The sequence below is a fragment of the Embiotoca jacksoni genome, unplaced genomic scaffold, assembly GCF_022577435.1.
Source record: "Embiotoca jacksoni isolate LCO1_2020_lvr unplaced genomic scaffold, fEmbJac1.0.p SCAF_6, whole genome shotgun sequence".
In the NCBI taxonomy this organism is placed as follows: domain Eukaryota; kingdom Metazoa; phylum Chordata; class Actinopteri; family Embiotocidae; genus Embiotoca; species Embiotoca jacksoni.
In genome coordinates, this window is record NW_027185414.1 from 2,691,602 (window position 1) to 2,710,456 (window position 18,855).

Consider the following 18,855-nt stretch of genomic DNA (forward strand, 5'->3'; position numbering starts at 1 on the left):
TTATTATCGTGCGCTACATGGAAGACAGCTGGTGGTGGAGCAGTGAGCAATTCAAAATCCCCATTCGTGTGTCAGGAGATGGTGGAGAGCAAACTGGAGCTAAAAGGACATGACGTGTTGCTCCATTGATGTACAGTATTAAATGTGAATACGCCAAAGACTGTATATTAAAATGGATGTTGTCTCTGGGTCTGAAAAGTAAAGACAGTGCCAAAGTGCCATAAAGTACAAACCCACTGAGGGCCACTAGGGGCAGGCTCCCAACGACCTCTGGCCACATAGACTCCCGTTCAAAAAGTGTCAACTTGTCTGATGAAATACCAAGTCAAGAATTTCATGATGATGTCATTAGTTAAATTCACTCCTTCTGATCCTTAATAAACACATATCCTTTATCAATTGGACATTGGGCCTAAAGAGAGGTATGTTTGGGGGCGCGTCTAGTTTGACTGATATGCCTGAGGTGCACCGAGCTAGCGTCTTACCAGCTTGTCCAAATTGACCATTCCTGGCTCCAAAATACAAGACGGCGAATGCCAAAATGCTGCAGTCGAGGCTTCGTGGTTCACAAATCAATGGGTGGCATCACAGTGGGTTGCCCTCAAGTGGCCAAAACATGAATTTTTGCTGGTTTAACGCAGGAGAAAAGTATCCATCTTTTATTTGGCAAAATGCTTCACTATGTCCACCAGCTGTTCGCTAACTTTGTGAACTGCGTTGTGGTGTTGGGCAGGAAGTGCACAGGTGAGCTTTTTTTTTTTTTTTTTTTAATGGAAACAGCTAATTGTGCTGATCAGTGATGTCACAGTGAACCAGATCAGTAAAGCTGACAAAATATAAGGTCATTTCAATCTCATTTGCTATTTTGTTTGGTATATTTCATAGAATTTGAGCTATAATGGTTCACCTCAACCAAACTAACCCAACCGCCTTTCATCCTCTATCAAGGTTGAATACTTGTATATATAACCTTTTCCAACAGCATTTCAATGAGTTAATTTAAATGTTGCGTGCACAACACTTAAATAAAGCAATTTAAATAGTTTCTGAGATGTCGACTCAACTACGTCTTTTGACCTTCAACTGGTTCAGGGCTGACTGGGAGAGCTTCGGGGTTCAAAATGAGGAGCTTAATGTGAAATGATCTTCCTCATTTGTTTCACCTGATCAGGGTGCAGGACACACGTCTGCGTCTGTGCCTTCAAACCAGATCCTGCTGTTTCGTGAGCTCACCGACATCAAACCGAACGCGAGTGCGTCACCTCTTATCTCGAGCTCCACCTGCCAAATCTCTGCACTGTGACCAGACTTCTGTAGAGAACACACCTACACTGTTCTCTCTCAACAAGCAAAACCTCTTACTATCTAGACTGCACCCACGCTCACCCGGCAATCATCCTCTTCTCTCCCTCTTCACCCTCCTCTCCTCTCCTCTCCTCTCCCTCAGGCCTGCAGACGGCCTCGCTCATGATTCACCTCATTGTGGCTGCGATCGATAGAGAGAACACAAGGACGAGGAAAAAAGACAGATAGGTGGTCAAGTTATTTACCATAACGATACAGGAGAGATAAAAACAACCACTTACAACGCAGCTGAATAAAATGTTTTACATACACGGATAGGCATGTTTTCATAGCGTCAACATGAACGGAATGCACAGGAAAAGTGTGTCCCGGTGTGACTCAGCAGTAGTAAACATGACAAGCGGATAACGTGTGAAGGAGAAGTGCAGATCACTGATTACTAACGCCTCATCTAAAATCTCATCACGTGGAATCAAGGGTGACTGGCACAAACCTGCGGTATATCCAAACACAGAAAAACAACATGTCACAGATCCACTGTACAATTGACAAAATGTAAAATCATATATTATGACCCATAATAACTTAAATAAAGGCGTATGAAGCCCAACGCCTTTAAATATACAACATATAGGCAAGCTAAAAACACTATTGTCCTTTCCTGTTCTCCTGATGGCTTTCTATGTTCAGAGGTTTCAAAAAGGAAAATACTCAACAAAATGACATCATATATATATTACATCAACAAGTCTTCAGATGGGATTTGTTCTTTCCAGTTCCAATGTGATCAGTGACCTGATGAAACCGCTTTGGCAGAAGAGCATCAGCCGCCACATTGCCTTCTTTAACTGAGTCCACGTATTCTCTCTTTTTACTTCTTTACAAAACGCATTAGTCAAGTACTCCAGGAAGAAAACACACACAGTTGAGCACAGTCCTGCGTGTTGTGAGTGATCGCCCCCGAACGTGGCGGTGCTTCCTTCAGGGGCCGGGTGCCGCACACACTCACAGGTGTCGGAGGTCTACGGCCTCTTGCTGGAGCAGGACTTGCAGCACTGCTGGCCGTAGAACTTGTGGTTACAAACGCCGTGTTGGGGAACCAAGTGACACCAGCTGAAGTGGTCCACACAGAGTTCATCTGCAGGGAAAACAACAAGGGACAGTTTAAACTAGCTGCAACTCATGACACTGCACTATTTGCACTATACTCAGTTGCATCATCACCATTTCCACGAGGTGCAATTGCTCCATTGTTTAGGTGTATGTATGTTTTTTTTTACATGTATATATATCTATTTATGCCTGTTTTTATGTTTGTGCATTGAGAGAGCAAGTTACAACCACAGTCAAATTCCTTGTGTGTGTAAACATACCCGGCCAATAAAGCTGATTCTGATTCTGATGATGGTCTGGACTGATTCATTGTTCAGCTTAGAGAGCTCTCAGAGTTTATACTGGTTGACCAACGATCTTAACCCCAAAGATATTTAACTTAAGATGAAATGAAATGAATACCAAAAAATTCACTGCAGACGGAATTTTGTTTTCTGTTGATCATCTAAACAACTAATCATTTCAGCCATACTAGGCACACAGTGATATTTTGAGCTAAATGTGAATGCCAGCATGCTAATATGCTCACAATGCCAACGCCTACACGGTGAACAGTTTTGTGAATGAGCATGCTAAAGCGCTAAACTGTTTACCGCCTTCGTTTAACACAGTAGCATGCTTGTATTTGCAAATTATCACTTAGCGCAAAATACACTGGGGTAGTTGGTCATGAAATTAAGTATTAAATTTGTTTTATAAATGTCAGGACCAAACTTTATTACAATCTGTCCAATAGTTGCTCAGATATTTCACAAACAAAGTCAGTCTATTGGGTGTGCTTATGTCGGTAGGATTCATCTTCTGAGGACCGAGAACATTACCATCCCGACAGCGACATCTAGGCTAAACATCAGCTGGCCGGACAAGTCGACATATGCAGAACGCAAACACGCTGAAGTCACTTCACCTGCTTGCCATTGAACTATGAAGAGTCACGATTCACAGCTGAGGAATCAGGGAAAATTAAACTCCACACAGTAGTTTGATTTCATGGCTATCATTAAATGAAGCTGGATACATTTGCTTATTTCCCCCAGAAGAATTTACCTTTCAGTGTCGGTCCAGCAGCTGTGACCCGGCTTCCAGGGCGTTGTGCCGGAGCCGGGGGAGCGGCAGCGCAGAAGTGTGTGTTGCACGCCCTGGAAGTGACAGGCCTCTGGTGGGGCAGACAGCCCGCCGCGGGGCGACCTTGCCGGAGACACTGGATGGATCGAGTCTGGACCCCTCCACCGCAGGACACCGAGCACTGAGACGGAGACAGCAGAGAGACGGCAGAGAGACACAAACAAAAGGAAAGGCAGAATGAGAAGGAGAGGAATGAGAGGGGGGTGCGGAGATATAAATAGGACGAGATGAAACTTTGAAGTGAACGGAGTAAAAAAGCAGTCGTCATAAAGGGAGCGGAGGAGGGAGGGGAGAGGATGGAGGGAAAGTCTATGCAGAGACAAAGAACAGATGAAGAAAACAAACATCCCAACCAGCATGTACTCGCCCTCCAGCAAGCTGTCAGGAGATATGTTCTCTGTGGAAACACACAGGAATCACAAGCTCCACATCAAGCAGAATAAGATACTGTGCTATAAGAGGTTGCCCTTAAGACTTTTTGCATAATAGATGATGTAACACATTGCCTACACAACCTTCCTCCAAAAGGCGAGTGGAGCTTTTGGATTTCATCTAAGGGCCGTTCCTCGTAGCCAGTGTTCCCACGTTGGCTAACAACAGCGCTACATCTGTGAGTTTACACCACCTACACTGCACAGTCTGCCTCTGATGCTACAGAGATGTAGGAACAGTGGAGCCAGTCATGGCCTCATGTATTGTGCTGATCAGACTTCTGACCCAGACATTAATGATGCCTTCTTCATGCCAGAGCCTCCCCGAGAGGAGAGCCTGGTAAACCAAAATCAATGGAGAGATATGGTGAGGTGGAAAAAAAAAAATAAAACGTGAGAATCCCTTACACTGAGCAGGTGTGCATATGTTTGTGAGCCTCGTGTGTACCGAAGTGGTTGACGCTGCTCAAATTTGTAACCCTCTAAGGCATTTCACTGCCCTGCTAGCTGTCACTTGTTGTGCTCTGAGGAATGAACCTACTGTGAACAGCCAACAATGTGAAGCTTCCCCAGGCAAACCATCGTTTTAACAGGATCTATGTTCTTTGTTTGAGCAACATATGAAATATTACTCGAATAAAAGTTGAAGCTAATTGATCCATAAAAAGTTGTATTTATGTCAGCCTCACATGCATCACAACACAACCAATCAGATTCAAATTCATGCTAAAATCAACGTGCGTCCAACCCCGGTGGAGGCCGGCTGGCTGAGGGGAGGTGACCCACACCTGTCGGAGGTCTGATCTAAAAGTCTAGGAACTGTTCCTGTTGCACACGAACGTTGTGCAGCACCATAATGGGCTTTCTGAGGCATCTGAGGGAAAACATTGGGCACTTTCAGTTTCAGGTCCATGTTGAAATCACAAATGCATATATACCAGTGGTGTAACTCAGGTGCTGGTGTTGAACAAGCGTCGTAACTTGGAATCCTTCCTCACCAAAGTTGTTGCTTCCACCTGCTCCACGGGCATCAGTGTGCTGTTCTCTGATTGTGAGCAACAGGAGTGGCCTCTGAACTTTTGGATTGCACCTCATGGACCATCAACATGTGTTCAACCTGTGTCAGTCTGAATGGGATTTAAGCTTAGAAGCTACTGATCACAAATTGGGATGATTTTGCTCAACCTCCAAAATCCCACTACGCCCTGACCTGAGTCTGAATATGAGATGAGTCTTTGCAGCTCTTCCCAGTTTGATTTGAACACATCATAGATATAATCATGTTGTGTCACATGTAGGAGAAAACCTCCAAGCTGGAAAGCTTTCAGCTGGAAGACACATGTAGCACTAAAAGTCTCTCATGAACAGTTTTGGATCGAAGCGCGATCAAATGTACCTGCTGCCAGGGAGAGGAGTACCAGCCGATCACCACAGCGCCGGAGGTGGTTCTGCCAGGGACCACCCGAGGGAGCTCAGGACACGGACCTCGGTTACAGCTCTGCTGAAGATCCATCAAAGGTTTGGCCATATTCCGGCACCTCCGTATTGGGAACTCCACATACCTGTATGAGAGAGGCCATGCTGTGTGCTCAAAATGACTGTTTCCTACAGAGCTTCCCATTTTGAAAACATTGAAATTCGGACTCAGAGGATGGTACACAGATGACACAGCGTGGTCTCAAGTATCTGTGCAGATCTATCAAAGTGTGAGGGATGCGTTGGTGTGTAGCCGAGGGCACATACCCTCCCCGTGAGTCTCTCTCCCCACAGCGAAGCTCTCTCTTCTGGATGCCTGAGCCGCAAGACCTGGAGCACTGAAACAGAGTGCAGGCAGGAGGCACGATTTTAGAAAATGAACTCTGCGAGTGTGTGGAAGTGATGTGAAGGGTTCCTGCAGCAGCACACCACAAGATTATTGTTTTCGTAATGGAGCCAAAATAATATACGGTAGGCTTTACTGAGTATTATACATATATGATGAGAAGACAATGTGAGAGGGATTTAAAGCAGCAAGGCTGGTAAGAATTCACTCTTCTTTGCCACAAACACTGAATCCAAACTTTGATATTTGCGCAGATTCATAAACCTTAGATTATTTTTTTTGGTAGAAATCGGATTCTTCACAAATGTATGAAACTCCTCCATGTTTTTACGATGCTAATTAGCTTTGGAGCGAGCCAGCACATCGTAAGCAAATTGTCAATGGAGTATGTTATCTAACAGTATAATTTGTTTGCACGGAACCCTTCATAATTTGTAATCTGGCAAGATTTGCTGGGCAAAGCTATGAACACACTCTAAAAGTGTGAGTGATGCAGCAGGGTCCAAAAGGCTGAGACCACACAGGAAATCAGTCATGTTTTCATGTAAATGTGAAAATAAACAGAAAGTTTGTTGATTAGAAACATTTTAAAACATTAGAATAAAAAAAATGTAAAAATTAAATAATAAAGAAATATATTTCTAGGACGTCTAGCAAGATTTCTAGCAAGTTTGTGGCAATGTTAACTTTTATACAAAAGGGTTGATTTCCTTAAGTTCCTTTGATCAATTCATCAGAGGCTTGTTCAAGTAAACCAACTTGCAGCTGTTGTTCACCTGTTATAAATATGGCTGTGCCTCAAGTTTACTGCAAGACTTTGCTGACTAAGTAACACTGCCAGAGTGGAAAACATGGCATCAGAACAAAGGGTCTGAGGTCAAATTGTTGTCCTGAGCGAAGAGTGACTTTCTCAGATTTCTAAGCAGACAGTGGATATCACTCAAAAAAAAAAAAAAAACACTATGGAAACTCAATCAGTTGTATTCAAAGCACCATCAGAAGTGAAAACACAATCAGAAGATCGACACATTAGGCTTTGTTATGTGAAAGATTGAGAAGCAGCTTCATCATTTTCTAAATAAAGAACACAAGACTCCAGTCAGCAAAAGTCCTGTTAAAAGAAGGCTGTCTGGTACTGCTTTCAGTAGTGTCTCTAAACCACTTCTCTGAAGGGGAAACGTGGTCAAACTCTTGGGGTGGGCTAAGAAACACCAGCATTCCACAGTGGGTGATTGAAAAAGGGTCTTATTCACTGATGAAGTTTGTGATTTATGACTGTAGCAGAAGGGTGGATGTGAGGAGACAAACAGGAGAGCGAAAGAGATACTGCAGAGTATCAAACCAACAGTGAAGTATTTTAATGCGTTGTCTCAGACTCAGTATGAGGTTGTTGACAGCCCGGGTGTTGAATTGGGCAGTCCCTGAGTCTGGACTGTCTAAAGATACATTACTGCTGCCGCTTCTCCCAGCTGAGCTGTAAACAAACTGTCATATTAAAAGCCTTCTGACGTTTTATACACGGCTTGGTAAAATGGTTTAATCAGCCACACGTTAACGTACACAATTTTTCATCCCGTACACCTGAATGCAGCAAAAAAGCTCTCATTGAAAATATTTCAACAAGCTAAAAAAAAAATGTAACTCCAGTTTTGCAAACCTGCTGTGTTAGAGCTTCGGAACAGACCTGTGATTATCTTTAACTCAGCTTCAAACCTGACCTAGGCTGACCCGGGCAGCTTCTCTGACACCGGTGAGCTGTTCTGAAAACATTCACAGTTTATACAGTGATAGCAGTCCGCGAGCAAACAAAAAAAAAACTGTTTTTATGACTTAAAAAATGTATTTTCTGCTGGCGAAATCAGGACATAAGACTTGAATGAGGCGTTTCAATATAATATGGAGGAGGAGCAGAGTTCAGAATGTAACATTTGAAGCGTATTAATTATGCTTTGCAGAACTATCTGGGATCGATGCCAGCAGCTCTGTCAGTTGCATGTACACTGTCAATATTCAAACATTAAATATTCATTTGCTGACCTCCTGTATTTCACACACTTGCCCTGCCTATTATGAATACATTATACATGACATCAAGTGTTGTGCACTGACAGCTGCTTTTCAGGCCACAATTAATGATTACCTCCATTACCATGATTAGTCCAATTAGTCAATTACTCACTTTGACTATAAATGTCTGATTATTACAGCAGGGTATTGCTGCCACCATGACAAAAAAAGGTATTTAACTGGCAACCAATTCATAATGGTAAAAAAGAAAAAGTGGAAAAACCTCTTTTTGCTTGATAAGAGGCTGAAGAAGACAAATTATTTTGCTATTTTAATCTACGGGACACGTTTCCATCCTGCAAAAAAAGTTACACCCAGACAGGTTATTTTGTGAAATAGATGCAGTGATTTATTTTTCCCCAGCTCTCCCAGTTCCCTTTGTGTTTTTTTCAGGATTATTTTGAACCCCGCTCAGCGCAGGGATGTGAAGCTGAGCAGTAATGATAGTTCCAGATGAAGCGTGTTGCATTGCAGTCGAGTCTATTGAGGCTGCTTGCTGTGAAAGTGCTCTCTCTGTTCTGTGATGGATTTCTCCCTGTATGATTGTTAAATGTTCTTTGAAATATGGGAGCGCCAGAATGAGGCCTTTTGTATTCTTAATTCTGAGGGACAGACATCAAAGCTTGACGTGTACTCCCGATGTTTTACAGCATATAGATGCAAGCCACACTTTAGAGGGTGAACGTTTCAATGTAAAGTTTTCTGCATTTGGAATGAGACAAACACACCACTAAGCAACAAAATGGACCCAAAAAAGAAGCGCTTTCCTCAAAATTCGATTACACTTTCCAGGAGTTTCATGTTTCCTTTTCTCCTCACCTCTCCCCAGGGAGTCGGGGTCCACTGCAGCCTCTCGTTCTTGGGGCAGCGCCGCAGGATGCAGGTCTCTTGGGCTTTGGGTCTGTGGTGCTGTCTGCACATGCTGTCAGGCACCACCACCGCCTTGGCCCCCGGATCGGTGCTGCGGCAGAACACGCTCCGTTTCCTGAGCCCACGGCCGCAGGACTTGGAGCACTGAGAGCAGACAGGGAGGAAGGAAAAGAAGTCAAAGACACAGATTATCCTCCGGATAGTCAGTAGGCAACGATTTAACCAGACAATCATCCTCGCTTGCACATACGCTGAAACTTATAGTCTTCTATAACTGTTTTAACCTTCAACTTCACGTTTAAGCCACATCAACAGAGGTTAAATCCCAGGCACAGACTCTGTCAATACATTTGTAACTCAGCACATGGTGGACAGGCAAACAGAAGGTCACAGGCTTGATGGCAGCACATTATGGCCTATCGTTAAACACAATAAACCAATAACTCTGGGATGAATGTGACTCCAACCTATCAAAGTGTCCAGCAGCAGCAGACAGTGCTGCTGTAAACTCGCCGTGAACTGCACATTGGTGGACAACAGAGTCAAACTGCTCCGCTGGGACTGACGGTCACAGCCGTCGGGGCAGTTTATTTGACAACACTGCATCAATTTACCAGACAAAAGACACACACACATCTGTGCATCTCCGTACACAAGCGCACACATCTCAGTTGTCCTCTTGTCACTGAAAGCTGTGATTGATATTTTCAGAGACGCGGCCTCGTCTCTGTGTGACCGCCAACTGAACTTGGACTGGTGCTGCGAAACAGTCCGAGTGTCCTGAAGAGAGATGACTGAATGACAGCTGAATGTCCCGAGCTGTGCGGGTCACGCCGGCTGATCACTCCAGAATGTTTGACGAAGCATCTGATCTGATGCCAGGCTATTAATATTGTATAGAGCGACATGAGCAAAGAAAGGCTCAGTCTGATGTGTGGTGCACTGCAGTTAAAGAGGAACCAGACAACACCCTTAAAGTCATACTTGGTTAATAGCCAGAGGATTAAAAAGGATTAATTAAGTGTTGGCTTTGAAAAACAAATCCATGCGCATTTAAGAACTAATTCAGGACCATTGTAAGACAGACATTGATCATTTCTGACCACTTTTGTGTGACTCTTATGTGATTCATTGGTGTATTTGGTTGAAATATGCAGAGTTAATTTTGAGTATGTTAATTTAGACACTGTAAGAGAGAAACCGTGTTTTTGTGACTGCAATGAAATCATAAAAATCATAACAATTCGATATTCCTGAAAAGTATCTTATTTTTATTCAGACAAGTGGCACGCTATAAATTCTGTCATTTTCTTCCAGTGTCCTCTACATGTCCAACAGAGGGCAGCAGAGACTTTGTTTTATCGTGAGTGAAACGTCTGACAGCTCACGTGGGAAATTCAAAGTGTGTGTGAGTGTGTGTATCTACACTTAGGCACTGAACACATCACTGTGTTTTAACCTAAGGCTGGTGATGGCCTACATGCCTTTAGCCAAAATATGAAACAATGACAGAGATCATAACCTGACAGTGAAACAAGTGAGTTAACAGACATAAAAAAGACAGAGCTACAGTATCCCGGCATAATAGAACAATGTTTTTCTTTTAAACTCACTTTAAAAAGAAGTAAAAAGGTAACAACAACCCTTTAGCACTTTTCATCGTAGCAAAAAACCCCGGAGTAAATAATAACATTAATTTTGACCTTCAGTTTCAGGGTCCTGATATGGGCCGCGCACAAGTCACTGTGAATGCTATGACCAGGGATGTACTACTGTTTAGTGAAGTACCAGAGTGACCCACGCACACCAGCACACACACAGGGGCTCACACTGTGAAGTTGTGGTTCATTTCTGAGGTTTTCTAACCACTGTGATTGTAAATGTACATACAAGAGTCAGTCATTTATATAATATGCTTTTATTATTATACTTTAATTTAACAAAAATATTATCCTGATTTCCAACTGTTCTCCGGACTACTCACTTAAAGTGTGATTGCATGATTTCTTTCAGTCACCACGTCCTGCAGATGTTTCACGATAAAAGTATTGTTGACAAATTGAGGGTTTCTGTTTGCTGACACACTAGGAAGTTTTTACTTTGAAACATACAGAAACTTTGTTAATGCGGGATCCAGTAACCCTAATAACGCAAACAGTACAGGACTAACGAGAACTGCGAATATTTCATTTACTCACTTGGAGAACAAAAATGATGGGGCATCGTACCGGTGTGCTTCAATATGACGACACTAACGACAATGCAAAGCTATTACAGTTCATCCTTTGGGGAGCATGAACCAACCAGTACCAAATGTCAGGGAAATCCATTCTGCTGTTGTGAAAATATTTTACCAAAAACCATAGATGTCAACCAAATGGTGGCAATAAAGGAAAAGTTAGAGGATAATCAAAGTCATTGGGATTTATCCTCAGTAGATCAGGAATATCTGTACAAAATCTCACAGCAGTCCATCCTGGACTGAAGCAGCGGACCGACCGATGCTGCCACGAACCCACCTGTGACCAGGATCCAGTGCTCCACTCCGGCGGGCAGGCCTGGGTGTGGCAGGGCTGGACCTGGGCCGGCGAGATGACGGGGCACAGGGAGTGCGCCACCACCTCCTCCCTCTGGTAGGTCACCTTCCTCAGGCAGCGCAGCGTCCGGGTCTGTTGACCTCCTCCACATGAGCGGCTGCAGGGCCCCCAGTCTCCTGTCGCCCAGCTGTGGAGGGAGATATGAAATATGGAGGGTTTGCATCCGTCATCAGTAAAAGACGGTGACGATGAAAGGACCAAGTGATTGAAAAAACGGGTTAATTGCACATACAGGCTGAACTCAGCCTCTGTTATCAGGAAACCAACCATATGACGGAGCTCCTAATCAGGACACCCAACCACTGGTTCAAACTCTAGTTATTTTAGGCCCAAAAAACCTAAATTACCTCCTCAATCACCAGTGAGTCAGAAAAACACTTATTATTGGGCGGTTCAAAACTCCAAACAGAGGTCGAGCCCCGTTGTACCTAAAAGTCTTGACGATTCACTAAAATATAGAACTGCTGCTCATGAAAGTTGTACAAATTCATCTATGTCACAAATTGGTAGTTAAGTACAGAAAAAGAAAATACACAGTCATGAATATATGTTCTTATGGCCCCCCCACTTCCATCCATCTCTACCCTATTATTTTCTGAAAGTAAACATAAAAACCATATTGTATATACAACTCTCCATAACAGCTTTCCAAGGTTTCCAAGGCCCACCGCAATATGCAACATACAAGGTATGGACTTTTTTCTTCTCCTTTGCCGTCTCTTGTTTTCCCCTTTCACTTCTTTTCTCCCCCGTCTTCTCTGCCCTCATCATCTCATTTCTAATCTCTCTGCTTTTTGTCCAGTGTTCTGTCCTTTCCCTTGTCTTTGAAACCCTGCTGATGAAAAGCCTACGGCTGCTTCTAAAATAGCTTCTGTCTTGGCATCGCGGCTGAAGAGGGGAGATTTCAGTGAAATGAGTGGCCTGACAACCACAGGCTTCGAAGAGGGAGATGGAGAGATGGGCAGATGGCTCCATCCAATTCTGAGGCGACACGCTGCCGCAAAAAGCGTTCCTCCACACCGCCGACCTGCTTCAGGGGAGGAAAAATGCTTTCATTCTCTTTCAAATGCCGCAGACAAATGAAGCTGCTTGACTAAACTGCAATTTGGAAACAGGAAAGATGTGAACCATTGGGACCCGAAAGCATCGGGTTGGAATTTTTGGCTTGTGGACTGTTAGCTTTTTTTTTTTTTCCCCCTCTGTTTTCCCTGGCTTATAAATAACAATATATCATTGGGAAAAAGTGGCTGAAGTACCACTCAGTTTCGCTACAAACCACCACTGACCCAGCTCTAATTTGTATCTCTAAAATGTTTCAATGGCTGACACATTTTGAGGTAGTAAGAGTGCAAAGCTGCAAGGGAGGTTCTGGGATGCTCAACTATGCATTTCCAAGTACTCGTATGGCTGCAGACCCGGTACCACCAATGAATGAACATTCATTCTAACCCTAATATTGAGTTTGATTGGAAGCCAGAGGCTTTCTTAAGTTTCTCTGTCTAAGTATAGACCATAAAGACCACCTCTGCTGAACAGGTTACTGTACTAATATTAACCAAGATTCCTGGCTAATTAGGATTTTTTTTTTTTTTTAAATGCAAGGTACTACATTTATGTGGTTCAGTGTGGGCTTTCTTTGCAAAAAATATCCTGTCTACTGTGTCCCTCTACTTGTATTTGTTTTTCTCACAATCTTCACTCCAATATGGTCATCCAGTTTTAGTTCGTTGTAATGTTGATATTTGCTAATGCTACTGTTTCACTCAGTGAAAGTTTCTCAGCATCCCAGAATAGACCTGTCCAGACATTTTAACATGTCAGAAGGTAAAGTACAGGTGCAAATTAAAAATGAGCAAGTGCTTAGTTCCATTTAGCTTGAGTTTCAGGGCCCTGTTATTGTGCATGCTCGCTCACAGCTCCAGTTTTATTCCCTGTGAATACAGTCTGGTAAATTGGCTAGAATTAGCATTTGCACAGCCACACTGAAGGATGGACCAATCAGCGACCAGTGTCAATTGTTTTGTCCCGCCCCTCCTTTACTGTGATTGGATGACTGGTGACTGATGAGGGCACCGTTAATATTTTTCAACTCCCAATGACCTGAAAATGTTCGAATGTTCGAATGTTCAGCGTTCAGCGCAGAATAAACGCTCAGCACCTCGTCACGCTGCTGGAGTTCATTAAAACAATCCCCCAAAAAATATGCTGTACTCAGGAAAAAATCTTTTGGTGGACACGGTATGTAGTTGCAGCGGTGGCAGAGTGCCGTCCGGTTTCGGCGCAAGCAGATTGGTAACCGGAGTAGGGATGGGCATTTCAAGCAAAACTACTATTCAAAATTTGCCTTGAACTATTTGATTTTTAATCGTCTAATACCGGGATAGTTTTACCTGCAAAGCTGTGGACCACTGAAAGCAGCGTGTTCTTCTTTTCCCTATGTTATTTAATACGGCTGGCAGGCAGCACATTGCTGCCACCTTCTGACGGCAGAATGCATTACAACCAGGCGCCGGTAAAAACAGGGGAAATAAGGAAGAAGGAAAATCGCATGTACCAGTCAATTTTGTAAGATTATAATGACTCTTCGAATATGAAAAATTCATGCCCCAACCCAAAACCGGAGGTCTACGCCCAGTGAGATGGAACCACTGCATATGATTCCCTACGGAGTGTGGCTTACCCATATTCACAGAGTAAAATTTGGTTCGGGTTCGCACCAGGCTATCCTGGCTGACCCCTTTCAGAAAAAAAACCACCAGTTTGCCATGTTTCCCTCAAATTCTAGGGCAGAAGTTTCAGGTTTTTAACTTACATGTCATCACAATGTTCATATCCTGAAATGTTACATGTTGTTTTCAAAGCTGTTATAGCAATGCTCCACACACAATGTTCACCCTTGTTTTTTTTGGGGCTTCCATAGTGATAGCTCATAACAGCAGACCTGTAACCCCTGGTGACGGCATGCACACAGAAATCCCCAACTTGACTGAAATGACTGTGATCGCCAAGAAAGAGTAAAATAATTTCAAAACAGAAAAGAACTACAGAAAGAGAGAAGAATAAATATATGAGCATATCTCAACCTAACTGCAAGCCGGGCCATATGATTGAACTGACGTCTTAAAATTCTCCCAGCATCTCTGTTTTATGTTCAGAAAACGCTGCAACACTACCGTCCAGCATCCCGGCAATGTGGTTCCAAGCAAAAGGGGGTAGATGAGAGTGAAGGTGTGTGTGTGTGTGTGTGTGTGTGTGGGGGGGGGGGGGGGGGGGGGGGGGGGGGGGGGTTGACTGGCTCTGCATGGCTAGACTGGCCGGGCCCCAAGGGAATCCCGCCGTCTCTGCACAATAAAACATGGATAGGCCTGTCAACACCCGAGATACACGCCACGGAGATAAACAGGCACTTTTACATTCCCCCTCCTGTCAGACACACACACACACACACACACACACACACACACACACACACACACACTCACAGCGCACATGCATCCCACCTCATTGTCAATTTTTCTTTTCTCTGCTTGGCTCTTGAATGCGTACCCATACATCCTGTAGGTCTTAATGCAGTCATTCAAGCTTTCATGCTGCTCACTCAACTCAACTTTCTTCCTGTGCAGTGCCCATGAATTGGCCCAAACACACAACCAGCTGAGAAAAAGGTGTCAGCAACTGTACACAGTGAGACCCACGGGTGTCCAACTGCTTTATGTTCCTGAATGGACAACCACGCTGATATGTATTTGTCTGGACAATACCATTTTCTTTACTCAAACAAAGAGGGGAGGTCAGGATACACAACAGCGCTGTTTAATACCTTTCGCCAAGATAAGAGAAACGGTATGCCAAAGATTAGGGGCAGGAAATGTCCTCTCGAGTGGTGGGAAACTTAGTGCGAAACAGAGGCTGTATGTTGGAGGTGTAACCGATAGCTGCCTGGCTTGTTCATCCCCTGACACAGGAGAAAGTTCAGTCCAGACTTGTTGCAGCATGGCTAATGGTGAACAAACTTGACAACATCATTAACATCAAACACATACAGCTTGTATTTCCATTATTTTTGTCATGGTTTGAAACCAAAATACATGATTTCAGCATCATGGATTGGGAAAATGTTTGCGTATATTAACTATACGTGTACATGCTGCCTCCATGTGTGTGTGTGTGTGTGTGTGTGTGTGTGTGTGTGTGTGTGTGTGTGTACTCTCTCTGAACCCAAGACACGGTTCCCTGCCTATTCTTTGGAGCGGTGTTGTAAATCAAGCTATCTCCAGTCCCCTCAGCCAAAGGCCTACATACTGTCGAAGAGAGGCCATTTATTCAGTGCTGTTTCGACTTGTCACTCCACTGCACTTTCGCCTGGTTTCCTCCTCTGCTTGCTGCAATGGTCCCTGAATGCAGTCTCCTTTAAAAATGCATGTCATTGAGTGTGTGTGTGTGTCTGTGTGTGAATATGTGTCTAGACAAAGGAGAAAAAAACATGAGCGTGATTTTGCCACTGAGAAATAGAGGAAGCTTTGGGCTGAGAATATATGAGTGATGATATATGCATGCTAAGCAACAAACAATCTGAGCAGCCTGTGATGTTGTCTTTCTTGTGTTTAGCCTTGTCGTTCTTTATGTTTCTCTGTTATACTTATTCTCAAGGTCACCTAAGGTGAAAGGTCTATTCTAGACTTCAAAACATCATTCTCTAATTCAGCCCGAAACCACGTTAAAGCGTGTAATACACTCGCCAGTGCTCTAGAGGATACCGTGTCAGTTTCACGCTCTGCCTTGCCTAAGCGTGAGAAGTACACGCATGTATGACCAAAGCACAACGAGAGATGAAGTCTTAGTCAGGGGTGGTTGGATGGAACAAACACGGGACTGCTACATGTGAGCAAGCAAAAGTCAACATGGATGTGTTAACTTTTGTAACTTAAGTAAGTTACTGACGTAACGTAACATATTTAACTTGCGTAATGTATTTTTAAGTAACTTAGGGAACGTTGCTAATGTACGATTATTTATTTTAACCCGAAACATGATATTTTCCTCAACCTAACCACGTGGTTTTTGGTGCTATACTGGGTTGTCTATTTACTTCTTGGTTTAGCCTTACCTGTAGTGGATAGACTAATAAAAGGCCCTAGTCAGGATTGTAGAATTCCTGGTGAAGGTCACAATCGAAATTCTTAAAACAAAACCTATCCAAGAAATATTTGAGGTCGTAAAATATTCACCTTTATCTTAGTTCGACATGTTAGGATGCTAACATTTGCTAATTAGAAACAAACACAAATAGAAATGTTGATATTTTACGTATTCACTTGAAAATGTTGTTTACTTTTAATTTGATCTTTCTACGTCATTGTCTAAGAGTTGTTTCAAAGCCTTCTCTTCACTGACAGATATACATTTTCTGCCAAACATTAGTAAATTGTGTTTATTAAATGGATATTTAGCCTAACAAATCTCAGAATGCATTTTAAAAATCAAAGTACTTCACATTCTGTGATTGCTATCATATTGGATGTAGAGAATGTAAACTTGTGCTTTTTTCATTGTGACCTCGATGGTGGGGAGAGCCAACACGCAAGTGAAGTGTGCTTAAAAGTGTCTATGACAGTAAATACAGAAATACAGCACTTCTGCATATTCTAAATGATTAGGCCCTGGATGATCTAATGGTTGGGACTCACTTGGTAAACTACACTGTCTGCGTGTTAATAGTAGAATGAAGATCAACAGCACATACAATAAATCAGACACTTCATAATTATGTCACGTGAGCACTGGACAGTCCGATGGACAAAAACCCTTCAGTCTTTACTTACTGCATGTAACTCAAAAGGACACGAGATGTTGAGGGATTTTATGTCGTCTCAAAAAAAGGAAAATTGAGAATGAAAATTAGAGAGTAGGCAGAGAAGAGAGAAGGACAGAGAGGACACATACAGGCTGAGCAGAGTACTGGCTGGCCACAGCAAATGGACCACAAGCAACCTCTGGACTGTTCAACCACACCACATAGTGTGTCTGTCTGTGCCTGTCTGTGTCTGTCTGTGCCTGTCTGTGTCTGTGTGTGTGTGTGTGTGTGTGTGTGTGTGTGTGTGTGTGTGTGTGTGTGTGTGTGTGTGTGTGTGTGTGGCCGTAGGTTCCTGAACATTTAGCAACATAGAGACACATAGCCCACACAGAGAAATGGCCTGACCCACACACACACACACACACACACACACACACACACACACACACACACACACACACACACACACACACACACAGCCACACTTACTATGCAGGGCAGGGCTGTGTGTTGCAGAGATGGGAGCCCAGTGTCGGCCTGGTGTGGGGATTACACATGGTGGAGTTGACCTGAACCTTCTGGTCCTGCAGACAGATCGCCTTGGTCGAGATGCGACCTGTTGAAGAGAGAGGGAGAGAAAGAGAGAATTGATGTAGATCTTGCAGGTAATTTGACATCTTCAGTGTTCATACCTGCAGCATAGATTTTGTCTCCACAGTGCCACATGTCCCCATGGGTTAGTCTGCATTCAGGTTACAGTCCCCACTGGGATATAAAAACAAGCCCAAACACACACACAGCCTTCCACAGACAAGTGAACAGGGCGGCATATCTGTGAGACTGAAGTTCTCAGTTGACAAAGGTGCTTTTCATTAGCCTCAACACACTTCCTGGAACTCACTGTAGCAGATGGTAACTGTACACAACACAAAAACACATCTACACACCTTTCTATCCAATATACACACTTATTTGATCACATATATCGCATGTGCACTTTCTACCTATGTTTGTCCATAGTTACTGTTGATATGCCTGTCAAGCTTTCCATCTTTGCATGGCTCTTATGCAGTTGACAGGGTTCAAATTTACTAAATTGTCCATTCTTAGTAGTTTTTGAAACAAGGTAAAGGTTTAGTTGGCAATCATCAGTTTCCTAATGAAGCAAATTGAATTTAGCTCTATGAGTTGATTTTAAAAATTAGGATTTTGTAAAAGTGGACTTAAGAAGGCACTTGGTGGTACAGAGTGAGGATAACGCTACATGTCCAAGGCAAAAGGTCAGCATCCTCACCAGTGGATGGAAAAATTTATTAAGACACAATGTTCAATTAATTCTTGTGTTTTTGGCTTTGAAAGGGCTAAACAAGAGATGCACACAACTTCAACGTGTGGATGAGTAAAAAGCCATTTCATGTAGGCCTTTGCATCATATAGAAAAATGAATCGTGCGTGCAGGCAGCTAGGCTTTGGGAAAGTTCCCATTTGGGAATGTCCCATTTCCTGGTTAAGAGCGTTCACAAACAGTGAAACATGGCCACCCCAGAAAATGTGCTTTATCTCTGCAGTCACAATACAGAAAAGTGAAAAACAACCTCGTCATCATCCATATCAACCAACACAGGGTCGGAATGGAGCTTAGGAGGTTGATAATAATTGTACACTGCATTTCTACATGTTTTAATGTACACTGATTTTATCATTTAACACAGCTACCAAACTAGTACAGGC

The 18,855-nt window shown here is 43.2% G+C and overlaps 1 protein-coding gene across 2 annotated transcripts in view; it reads right to left on the reverse strand.

The window, feature by feature from the left end:
* Positions 1–1,538: 1,538 nt before the first annotated feature.
* The window catches only part of adamts18 (ADAM metallopeptidase with thrombospondin type 1 motif, 18), a 62,959-nt gene continuing 45,642 nt past the window's right edge, over positions 1,539–18,855 (reverse strand). For both annotated transcript variants that reach the window (XM_069174399.1, XM_069174398.1), the window contains 7 exons: positions 17,614–17,740; positions 11,253–11,457; positions 8,683–8,877; positions 5,718–5,788; positions 5,371–5,536; positions 3,466–3,664; positions 1,539–2,443 (listed from right to left, as the gene is read on the reverse strand). In XM_069174399.1, coding sequence (XP_069030500.1) covers positions 2,328–2,443; positions 3,466–3,664; positions 5,371–5,536; positions 5,718–5,788; positions 8,683–8,877; positions 11,253–11,457; positions 17,614–17,740 — 1,079 coding nt within the window. In that variant the 3' untranslated portion in view covers positions 1,539–2,327. The remainder of the gene's footprint in view (positions 2,444–3,465; positions 3,665–5,370; positions 5,537–5,717; positions 5,789–8,682; positions 8,878–11,252; positions 11,458–17,613; positions 17,741–18,855) is intronic.